Source organism: Daktulosphaira vitifoliae, unplaced genomic scaffold (assembly GCF_025091365.1).
Source record: "Daktulosphaira vitifoliae isolate Bord-2020 unplaced genomic scaffold, ASM2509136v1 Scaffold_1, whole genome shotgun sequence".
Taxonomy (NCBI): domain Eukaryota; kingdom Metazoa; phylum Arthropoda; class Insecta; order Hemiptera; family Phylloxeridae; genus Daktulosphaira; species Daktulosphaira vitifoliae.
This window is the reverse complement of record NW_026099572.1, coordinates 6156568-6169854: the sequence shown is the minus strand read 5'-3', so window position 1 is coordinate 6169854 and position 13287 is coordinate 6156568. Positions and strand designations below refer to the sequence as shown.

Sequence of the window (13287 nt, the reverse complement as noted above, 5' to 3'; positions counted from 1 at the left end):
GTATCTAGTCGAAGACATTACCCTTAAAAATTGAAAAAAATTCCCTCGTTCCCCGTAAATGGGGGAAACCTCCAAAAAAATTACAAATTTAAAAATCGCTAATTTTCGAAATTTTTTCAATTTTTTTTACTTAAAAGTGCTATAACTTTTTCAAAAATGAACATATCAATATAATTCTTTTTTATATAGATGCATAATATTATTAAATTTCATTTGGTTTATTTTTTTCATAAATTTAACCCTTAACCTGCCCACAAGGGGGGTTTCAAAATGACGACTTTTTCACAAAAAATTAATTTTTTCAACTTGATTTTTGAAAATGTTCCGGAAGGTCTGACACTTTTATATATATCTTAAATTAAAGTTAATGTAATATACTTTATCATGAAAAAAAAAAATTTCGGACTTTATCTTATCTTCACGGTGAAAAATGCTACCAAATGCTATTTTTGTGTCAAAATTTTCGATTTTGTATTTTCGATTTTTAACTTTATTATGCTATAACTTTTTGAAAAATGTATGGATCAATACAATTTTTTCATGAGAAGTAGTATTTATGTACATCTTTCATTCGACATACTGTTTTTTTTAAATCGGACTATTTCCCTATATACAAGGGGGGTTTAAATCTAAAAAATGCATGTAGAAAGTAGAACTTTTTCAACTTAACTTTTAAAGTGTTCCGGAAAGTCTGACACTTTTATATATATATTAAATTAAAGCTAATGTAATATACTTTATTATGGTAAAAAAAAATTTCGTACTTTATTTTGTCTTCAGGGTGAAATTGGCTACCGAATGCTATTTTTGTGTGAAAATTCTCGATTTTATTTTTTTATTTTTAACTTTATAATGCTATAACTTATTGAAAAGTGTATGGATCAAAATAATTTTTTTATGAGAAATAATAATTTTTAATAATCCCTTTTTCATTCGATATACTTTATCTGAATCAGGATATTAATAACGAACTAGCAGATCATGTTGCTTTTGGAATAATCCACCAATTTTTTAAAATTAAACACTATCTAAAGATTTGCATCGAAGCGATTTTTATGATAGTGATTTTAATCACTGTCAGATATCATTATACTTGATCCAAATATGTCACGTCACCACTGTGCCGCGACCCCCCTGTGCTAGGTTTTTTTTGTCTAAATTTATACTTGATGTATCACATTAAAGTAGTGCCCAGTCACCTTTTTTTATAAATTTGTGTAAATATTAATGTAAATGTTCTTTTAGAATTAAATAAGTTTTTTAAGATTTCCAAATAAATATATTTCATAATTATCTAGAAATGTTAACAATAGAGATCTATAGCTATACAATTATTATAGGTATTGTATACTTACGTTTATCTGCCTGATAACAGATATTTTGAGACTATAAAGTTCTTGTTTTATTGTTATTCAATTTTGCTTAAGCTCTACTTCAGAATGTTATTTTTATGATAAATGTTTATTTTAAAGCTTATAAGTAATTTATAAATAATTTAAATGTGAATACATAACAGTTTACTTAGTTTTGTACTTATATTTATTATTGTAACTATATGTTTTAAAACATATTGAAATAAAATAATATAAATACGATATATTTACGTAAAAATAATCAAGATAAAATCGCATTATAGTTGTTGTAAATTAGACAAATGTAATTGGTTCCAATATACGCTGAAAATGCCTTAGGCTATTCTTATTTTCCTGTAGATTTTGTACAGTTATTTATAATCACTCTTCGATTTATTACAAATATAATAATATTCTACCGTAAATTAAACGTTTACCAAACTAAAACATTTTGATAAAACAGTTAAATAGATATAATGATGGTATTATAAATTGAGTAAAAACCTAACATAGGCTAACATAGCCATTTCATTACGCCTATTGTTCACATTGTTCATTGATTATTGAAATAATTGTTTAGATGGAAAGTGATGTTTCGTTATGTCCTTTGTTCTCGAAATACAGGCCGTTTTAATTTTTTAGTTAATTATTCCCACGGCCTCATAACCTATTCGCTTGACGTTAACCAATGTATTGGAGAATTATGTTAATAACCACATAGTACAGTCTCTACTAATGGTTATGATGCATAGACTATGGGCTAAAATAATAGATAATAATTCGATTAAATAACAATAATAGAATCGAAACCAAATTTTCAATGACAACGGTGTTTAAGTTTAAGTCTAGACTTCAAAATAACTAATAACATTAATTACGGTCCGGCGGTAGTTATGAATTTTGAAGCATCTACTGTCAAATAATATTACGACAAATAATCGATTTGAACATGTTTTCTTGTGCTGTCATTTTTACTTGACAAGTAAACGTACTCACTATCTTAGGTTTCAGACAGATACTACTTTTCCATAATGATTATTAGAATTACTAATCAATGAGAAATACCGACAGGTACTTTTAATTACTCTAGAACTTTAAAAGTTTGCTCTTAAAACAGTTTGTGTGTATTTTTTTTGAACAACACTTAACTTTGTCAATATCATTTAATAATTGTTTTTGTTTACTTAACTATTTTATCACCCTTTTTTTATCGCTTAAGCATACATAAGCGTGTTTATAATTGCGCATTTTGCATAATATATTAAAAAATATATATTGCACTTAAATAAACTGCCCAACATAATGCATAATGTTTATATAATACGCGCCTTAACTGAAAACTAGACGTTTAGCGATTAGGATATACATATGTTTTTTGATAATTTTAATAAACAGTTCATGTTACTTCCAACCTTACTGATCCAGTAAAAAAACGTTTAAACTATTTAATATTTTATTTTCAATTAGTTAATTGAATAGCTAGGAGTTTTAAATAATAAACGATTTGTCTATCAACTACACTAAACAAATTTAACACATACTCTGAAGTATGAAATGTGTGAATCTTAAGATACCACTTCTGAAAGTAAAGACGAAACAATTTAAAAACAATTAATAAAATGTATTTTTATGTTCTCAATTCCTTTATCGTTTTTTACAGATTATGATATAAATAATTGAATAATTAATATATGATATAAATTAATTGAAATTTTCGTTATTGATTAGAAGTTTATTTATTAAACATTTTTTAAGTTATTTTATTTTTGCTATTAAAACCAAATAAAAATCTTTTATCGTTTTCATGACTACTCTTCTGTTATTAAAGTAGTATTAAGAAGTACAGCACATGAAGCCACTTATTATGAGAAAACTGCTAAGAAAGAAGAGAAGGCTGAAGAATTTGATGTATGTGATGATGTTGGACTGTCAACTAAGACTATTTTGTTTTTTTTTTTTCATTGACACTAAGTACAAGACACTTATAAGTATAAGTATTTTGTATTATAAAAGTTGACGGTTTAATAAAACAACACACATAATTTATTTTGTATATCTATATGATTAATATATTAAGCAAAATTTACATTTACAGTAAATAAATAAATACTTAAAATAAATATTTATGTATTATAATAAATAAAAAATGGTGAAGTATTAAGTAAAATTAACAAACGCAGAAATAAAATAAGTTAACATAACAAAATAAGTTTACATATCCAATGATCGAGCCGTGAACAAAGAAAAAAAAATCTTAAAGTTCTTAACGTATATACCAAGAAACGGATTACAAGGATGCGTAAAACGAAGTATAACACCTCAGGGAAGGTGTAATGCGATTTGTGACAGATGATTTGAATATACATTGTTTGCATGCAGCTTATCGTGTTTCAGACAGGGTCCAGTAACGGTTTATACAAATGTATAAATGCATAAAACAATATTGTCAATTTCTAAAATGTGTTGTTCCTCATTTACTTTATGTATTCTCCACGTTACTGCTCCACAAACAAACCTCTCAAACTGTTATGTAAAAGCGAAAATTATTCCAAGATGATTAATTTCCGATTTCAATTTTATTTTCATTCCAATGATTTATCTAAATCATTTAATTGTTGAACTATTGAAAGTTAAGTAGTTTTTTATTTAAATGTTTGCTAGAATAGTTTTGTGACAAATTCTGTGATGTTTTTTTATGTGTATTATAGTTTTAAATAATTGTAAAAATATAAAATATATGGATATATCAGCAAAATAAAATATTTAAAAACAATAACCAGATACGTCAATTTTTTTTGAAAATTTAATTTTCGACATGATTTTGTACATTAGAACTTGCTCTATGTTTATCTCATATTGTTCAATATGTTTAAATGCAAAACCTATATAAAAGTATACTTAATTCAATATGTCATAAGACATATGACTAGTTACATTTTTAAATAGAAATTTCCAACCATGAAATTTCTTCAACTTCCAGATATTTTCATCGAAAATTGAAATTTAATAAATTAATTAAAAAAGTTATTATGATAATATTTAACAAATAATAATATCCATAGTTAGTCATAATTACAGACCAGACTTATTAGCACTTAATAAATTTAAGAGTTTATTTTATATTAAAATGATGTATATAATTTTTTTTTCAATAAATATATCATTTATTAATATATATATATAGCATACTAATTTATAGTGTTTTGTTTCATTTTCAAATCTTTTAGTTAACGTTTTATAATAACAAAGCAAAACTTATAAAAATTACTCTTTAAGCTATTCACCTATACATTTATTATTTGTTTTTAAAATAGATCTACTACATTTAAAATAATAATAACGTTTATAAGTATACAGAGTATTATCAATGCCTCCAAACATTTGTATATAATTAACCTAGTTTGATATTTTACAGGGCTAATTGTAAACAAGAAAAAATTAAATAAATTAGAAATTATATAAAATTTATCGATAAATCAAGTTTTTACAATATTTATTTTTAATTTTATAATAAAATACATTTCATATATTCGCTTTGAAAAGTTTTCAAAGCGAAATTATAATCAATCAATGAATAAAAGTTGTTAAACACTTATTCAACATTTCATTTTGAATCTCATAAAATTCTATTAATCTAAAATTTATCTATTAAATAGCTCAAAAACTGTTAAGTACTCTAATCCTTAAACAAAATATCAGAGTACCCAACGAGTTTCCGATTAAACACCATAAAAAAGTATGTGAATTTATCAAAACCTCATGAGACACTCTATATATATTTATATGAAAGTAACTCTCAGTTATTTAAATTGATGATCCATAAAATTAAGACTTAAATAAAAATTAAAAGACTATAAAACTTCAATAAACTTTTCAATAATTTCTGTAAATATCTGCAGACATTTTTTAAAAATTCTACAACAATTAAATTTCCGGATATTTTGCATCATTACCCTCCAGTTGAATATATACTGTTTCGAAAAATATTTTAAAAAGTATTTATTTAAATACATTTCCATTGAAATGTTTTATTATAGCAAATTCATTTTTAGATTTAATTTGATTCATATTGTCTTTTTTTTTAAGAATTAATCCCCCTTTATAAAATTCAATTGAAATTACATCAAGTACATTTTAATTCAATAATCTTCAGATATCATTTTCATTAATAAGAAAGTTTCGATTTTTAACAAAAGAAATTTCAATTTTAAGTAGATTCTAATCCATTTGCCGTAAAACATTGAACTTTGACGTCATAAATAACGATTAAAATCGACTAAGCATTGTTTCACTTATTCGTATTAAAACTCCTCTCGTGTTACATACATAATATAACTACTACTTTATGTTTACAGAATGATTCTTTAACTACGTCTCAAACGATATCATTGAAAATATATGGTAAAATAAAAACTTTTTTATCTCAAAGTATCATATTTTTCTATGCTCTATTATTTTTATAGATTATTTAATTCTATACCCTACTTTTGCCCTTTAATTTAATTCAACATGAATATTTATATAGCAACTTATAAAATTAACTTAAACTTGTATTGGAAAATTATCTAATAAAAAAAAAAATGGCTGGTGGAAAACTACTTTTAAATAATTATTTCAAAATTATTGAATAACTTTATATCTGGCTGTGAAAAAAAGTAATATTGAAAAATAACTTATGAAAAAAATAGTCATATCCGCGCTTCGTCTTCAATCTACATTTTAAAAAGGTAATACATTACGATATACTGAGTCAAATATAGTTAACGACCAGCCAATTTCTTAATTAAATCATTTTCTACTACACAATGCCAGCTAAATTTATTTTTGTCATTAAAAAATTATGTTCATATGATTTTAAAAGGCAAAAGAAGGGAAAGAACTAAATATTTTTATAAAAATAATACAAAAATACAAAACTTTTATACAAAAAAGTTTTTATTTTTCCATGTATTTTTAAAGATATCAAGTGAAACGTAGTTAAGGAATCACCCTGAATACGAATATATATTCTTGAGAGCTACATAAAGTGCTTTCTCCTAAGAATGATGTATAACAATATTTTTTATGTAAAAAAGCTAATTTGTTTACTGTGTCTTATTTACTTGTTATAATTGGAATTTTCCATTTTCAAGAAAATGTTTGGTTAATTTATGAGTAGTTATTAATTTAAATAATTAATCAGTCTATTATCTTTAAAATATAAAAAATTAATTATCAACTCAATAGCTGTATTTAATGTAGATAAAAAGCTATATACAGTTCGGAGTTTACCATCGACAGACCATTGAAAAATATGAATAAATAAGGGATAAGTATGAAAAATAGTCTAAAATTAAACTGATGTATTAATAATTTTAAAAAGTTATTAAACAAAATATGTTTATTAAATTCAATTTTCGATTACTACGTATATTTAATTAATCAGTTAAAAACCTATAATTAACGTTTGCAATAAATATATGACCAGCTGTTTCGAGTTTTGTAGAATATTTATCTCTAACTATTAAAGTATGCAATTATTTATGAACATAAATAAAGGGTGGAAATTATATCATCACAATTATTAACTTTTTGAAATAGTTGCAATAATTGAATATTATTTTTTCATGGTATGTGTTAACATACTGGTTGCGTCAATTTAAGAATAGATGAAGTTTCTCTTCGAATGAAATATACATTCTATAAATTAAACAAGGAAGAATTAGGCAAATTAATCTCTTTCAAATTTCACTATAATTTAAATTAAATATCAGTTTATTGTATGACCAGTAGTAATCCTTGATCCTTGAATTTAATATTGTAATTTTTACGGAGAAATTATAAAAATTATAAAGGAGTTATTACTTTTACGGCAAACGTATATTAAAGAAGAAGGTCTTGATGCAATACTTAAAAAAAAAAATTGTTTGTTATTTATAAATATTTATTTCTTAGAATTTTCATCAGAGACCAAAATATATTTTTCTAAACCCATTTTTGCGCTGATTTCAAATATGCAATTACAGTTTCGCATATGACCTAAATAATAACAAAATCTTTCTAATTAATATAAAAAATATTTATGTTTGATTATTAGGTTACGTATAAATAATCAATAAATATATTTTAATTAAAAATAAATTGAAAAAGTTCTACTTTCTATACGCATTTTTTAGTTTTGAACTACCCCTGTATAAAGGGAAATGGTCCGATTAAAAAAAAAAAAAGTATGTCGAATGAAAGAAGTATATAATTAGTATTTATCATAAAAAAATTATATTGATCGATATATTTTTCAAAAAGTTATAGCATTATAAAATTAAAAATATAAAAAAGAATTTTTTTACAAAATTCGTATTTTTTTATAAAGTTTGAATTTCCATTTCACCATTAAAACAAAATAAAGTTGGAATTTTTGTTTTATATTAAAGTATATTACATAAGCTATAATTTAAAATATACATAATAGTGCCAGTATTTCCGGAACACTTTAAAAAATTAAGTTGAAAAAGATGTCATTGTGAATTCTACCTTGTGGGTAGGTAAAGGGCTAAATTATTAAAAATATATATAAAATGATAGGTAAATATCTCATGTATCTATAAAAAAAAATTATATTCATTTGGTCATTTTTAAAAAAATTATGACAGTTTTTAGTAAAAAAAATGGAAAAATGTCGAAAATTAGTGATTTTTAAATTTGTAATTTTTTTGGAGATTTCCCCAATTTACAGGGAACGAGGGAATTTTTTTCGATTTTTAAGTGTAATGTCTTCGACTAGATACGATTTGTAATCTTTTGACGTATTGATGAAAAAAATCGGTTCGGTGAGAGCTGAGAAAAAGTGGTAACAGACATAAAAAAAAATAATAAAATAACACATCATAGTAAAATTATTACCTTTTCAGCTTCGCATCGAAGCTAAAAAATATTATTATTTATAACATTTTGGAATTGTTTGTAATAAATATCATACGTAATGTATAACATACTCAAAAAGGTGTTTAACTGTACCAATACTAATGTTACATTTAATATTTAGTAACGCTTAAAACTTTTAATATACACCTCTATTGCATGAATTTCGGGTTTGCGCTTAATATTACTCGTATATCTGTTTAATACTAATAGACTCATAGATTATATTAATAGTCATTTTGCAACAATTAAATATGGTAATAACATTTTGCACTTATAATTAAAAGCAACCAAATCGACATAAGTTCATAATAACGTATAAATGATCTAGTAAATTATTTAGTGAAGGGTTTTCAGTAACTATTATGTGACTAAAGTGATGATGAATATCGCAAAACTCAATTAAGACGTTAATGAACATATCATCTGAAATATTCGTTCAATGATAAAATGTTGTTTTAACATTAAGCTATCTTAATTATTTGCGAATAAAATATTTTTGAAATTGATTTAAAATATAACTCGAAAATTGCAATTTTAAACTATAAATTGCTTTCCATTTTCTTAACTAGATCAATAACTAGATTTTATAAATAAGCTAATTAAAAATGTATGTTCTAACTTATAAAAATAAAGATTTTATCCTTACAAAACATAAGGACAGCACCGGATTGAACCCAACGAGATTTTTATCTGAGGGCCCCTGGATGACCTTTTTGTTTTTTTTTTTTGCTCATCTTAACAATATTTGAATCGTTAATCGCTGAAATATTGATGAGCAAAAAAGAAAAATGTATACACAACTAAAAAATTCAAACATCGGAAAGTATGTAAATCCCGAGTTATCTATAAAAATAATAAAACACTAATATTTAGACAAAACTTTTGTCAATAACAAAAAAAATAATAAATAATAACATAATTAATATTAAAATAATTATTTTAATCCAATCAGAATACAAACTAACATCATAATATTAATAACATAATAATATTAATTATTATCGCCTCATATCCAGTTAAAAATTGTCTGATAATCGTCTCAAATAATTATTTTGAGTTTTATAAATTACGTGAGTCATATATATTAAGGATGGTGATAAATTCTTAATAGTTGCTTTATTTTAGTATTATAATACCTAGAAGTGAATATACCTATCATAAAGCGTAGGCCTATATATTTACTAGGACCCTGATATCATATGAGTTCACTAAGAACTTTTCTGTAGCTCGCCCAGCCTATCGGAGCCAGCATAAGGGAATGTAAAAATCACTCTTGATTGATAAATTAAAATAAATATGCATCTAATAAAAAACAAAGAAAATATTCGCAAAAATTATTTTCTTTTTGTAAATAAATAATAAACGGATCACTTTGTATACTTCGTAATTATTACAAAAGACGTATTCAAGTAATGAAACATTTAGAAAGCAAGATCATACTTATAGTAACTATAAGTATAGTATGATGCATTGAATCGAAGTTTATAAATCTACTTTGAATAGATACTTGAATTGTTCGACGGAATAAGACATACTTATTCAACAAACTTAGTGGTTTGGCAAAGATAAATTTATTCATCAAATTTTTGATTCAGTAATAGTAATATTTGGTTTGAGGCAGTGGTTTCCAACTTCAAGATGGTAAAAATATGAAATTGCATGAGTATCATTTTCGTTAAAATAGAAAAAAATTGTTGTTAACATGATGCACGAAATCTCGCCGGGGGTTCTGTAGATATCTTAAATATTTCCTAGTAAATCCCTAGTCACATAAATAATTTAGATTTTTATTTCAGATGGCTGAAACAAACTTGTACTTAGGTGGGACAGTTGAGTGACTGGATAATCTTTATATTATTGTATTATATTCAAACTATTCATTTTTCGCTATTTTCTTATAGTATGGTTTTGAATAAGTTACATTAAAAAAAAGCAAAAGACTGCAAACAAAATACGTTTTATAAGATGATAAGCTTCGATAATAAAACATAACTAAACTTGAAAGTTATTAGGTACGGTCCAAGTAAATGTATAGAGCAAATTATAATGTTAAGTTTGGAGTAATCTAAATCCACAAACGCGATGGAAACAAAAGACGAATAAAGGTTACTGAAAGTTCAAAAATAAAAGATTTTATGAAATCATAGTAAGAAACAGGGGCAGTTTTTGTGAACTGTTTCAGCTGTCATGACATGAACGGGGTGAAACTCGAACCGTTCCGGAACCGTTGACCAGGTATACAGTATTGCATTACGCACCACGTTGGTGTAATCGCGGTAATCCCTCGGCCAAACTATGCTCGTGTGTAATCACCTAGGAAGAGTTACAATATGTATTACCCATAATAACTGCAATGGTTTTCCTGTGTAAAATATGAAACCCTTAAAAATGCGGTGACGCCTTTCTGTTACCACTCTATCTCACTCCTTTTCCCTCATCCTTTTATTTCTATGAACATCATAATATATACAACCGGTAATATTTTCTTTGAGACATACTAGATATTTCTGGAAGTGTTGTAAAAAACTTTACTGTTGTTACAGAAATACATATAATAATAACGATGTGAAATATAACCCACCTGCCAAAGTATAACGTTCTGAACTTCACGTCACATATCGTGTACATGCGGACGATAATGTCTCCTGTGAACAAAACCGCCAACACAACTAACGTATATGGTTGTTTGAATGAATGCGTTTACGGCGGAAATTGAACGGTGTGTTTTGTATAAAAGTATTTTAAATAAATCATTGTTACTATTGTGGTGCTTTAATTCGTAGCGTAATGTTACACGTTTCTTAAATTAATATTTATTTGATAATTAAATTATCGACATAATTGTATTATTAAAGTTGAAGTAATGTAATATTAGGCTAAAGCGATTTAAAAATTATTTTATGAAACTACTAAATACATTTAGATACTAATATGATAAATATGTATCCAGTCGTTAAAAAAAAATAATAATTCAATTCTGCATAACTGAAAGAGTTTGGAAATAAGGATAAAATAAATGGTTTAGTTTAAGTGTGTATTAATAATTCTATAATTTACGAAACTTTAAATTATTATTCTTCATGACTAATTGTTTGTTTATTAAAATCAATATTTCTATAAATAAATAAGCCGAAATTTTTTTTTTTCAAAATCTTATTTAGTAACTAGCAGTATATGATAAGCTATTCACTCTGTATATTTATCCGCATAGGTGATGAATCACGTATGCATTTAAGTAAAAATTTAAATTTTTCTTTTGTGGTGACATATGTAGTTGTATTGTTACTGGAATTTTACGCATTTCTCTTTCTTTTTAGCAGTTTTGATTTCGATGATTTTCAAGTTTTTTGCTTTTGATTATGATGCAATCTAAGTAATTATTTAATTTGTTTAAAAATTGTAACTGAAGACGAAGTAACGTGTTTATTATATTAAACATGAAATAAATAAAAAAAAATGGAAAAACTTGTAATTGTTTTAAGTACTTAATAACTTATGTTGTAGTGTTATTTTCTCATATTTAGTATGAGGAAAACTAAAAAAATTACTAGTCTAGAACAAAATGACAGCTAGATAGTCATAATTTCTAATATATTGAACTGTTTAACTAATTTATCATGATTGATTATTAATTACGTTTCGCTAAATTAACTCAATCGGTTTATCGTTTGGGTTTGGTAATTAAGGTCGTTTGTTCCATTGTGTTTGAAATCATCAGTTGTTACTTGTTTGACTTGCAATTTAATTAACTTTGTATGCTTAGACGTGTTTGTTATGTTTATAATATGGTAATGCAAAGAGTTAAAATGAAAAAATTATCTAAATAAATACCACGGAAAAATAAGCTATGAAAAACAATACCATATACTCTATAATGTAATAATTACCAAATTGCAGATATTATGTATTTTTTTATTATGCATCAAATACTCATGTCCTTTAAATTTTTTAACAAATCATTATAAGTAACGAATTAAATACAGTTGGTACGTAATTGTATTTTTATACCTTTAATATATTTTAAATTTAAGTTTAATTATAACGATTAATAATTAACGACCAAACCAATTAACGCTGTTATTATCACCGTACCAATTATTTTGACTATGATACTACTTGTCGAAATATGACATATTCCATTAGTCATTTATATTAAGTGTAATAAATTTAATTATACTCCATTGCTTTGATTTAAAGGTTTATTAAAGTTTTATTTACTTGTACTGTTTTAAACAATATGCGAACAGCATCTAAAAGTTACAAAATAGTAAAAAGTATTTGTTAACATTTTGTAGCTAAAAAAATAACAATTCAAGTCCAAAAATGGCATTAAATAATAATGAAATTTGAATAAAGTGTTAAAATTTTACTTCAGTGTAATTAAAAGTCGAGTTTGTATTGTGTAACAATTTTATATAATAAAAGTATTTTTATTTGTTAGATTTAATAGAATTTATTGTTCAGGTTTCATTTTCTTTTTTGAAATAAAATTTACAGTACATTATACTAAGCTCTATTGGTTACTAAATTTACTAAACATTTTTCAGGGTTCAATTTAATTAATGATCGCAATCTTTAGTTAAACGTAGAAAATGTTTTATTAATGCGTAAAGTTGTGTAGTTGTTTTAGAAAGTGTATAAATAGCCTAATATACGTTAAAATGTTATACAAGGTGCTTATATGGATAAATAATTCGATGAAATCCTCATGAAATACACTTTATATCATTATAATGATATTTGCCTACGTCGTCTAAGGATAATTCGTAACAGAGCTTGTTTTAGCTTCGATGCGAAGCGGAGAAGGTATTAATTTTACTATGATGTGTTTTTTTTTTTTTTTATGTCTGTTGCCACTTTTTCTCAGCTCTCACTGGACCAATTTCTTTCAAAAATACGTCAAAAGATCACAAATCGTATCTAGTTGAAGACATTACCCTTAAAAATTGAAAAAAATTCCCTCGTTCCCCGCAAATGGGGGAAATATCCAAAAAAATTACAAATTTAAAAATCGCTAATTTTCGAAATTTTTTCA

General features: G+C 24.7%; 1 protein-coding gene across 2 annotated transcripts in view; it reads left to right on the top strand.

Moving 5' to 3' along the window:
• Positions 1-13287, top strand: part of LOC126894760 (neural cell adhesion molecule 1-like) — a 107256-nt gene that overhangs the window by 13018 nt on the left and 80951 nt on the right. Inside the window, exon 1 of one of the 2 annotated variants that reach the window (XM_050666001.1) lies at positions 10932-10971. The exons of the other annotated variant lie outside the window; for it this stretch is intronic. Coding sequence (XP_050521958.1) covers positions 10947-10971 — 25 coding nt within the window. The 5' untranslated portion in view covers positions 10932-10946. Of the gene's footprint in view, positions 1-10931; positions 10972-13287 lie in introns of those variants that run through there. 2 annotated transcript variants of the gene reach the window in all.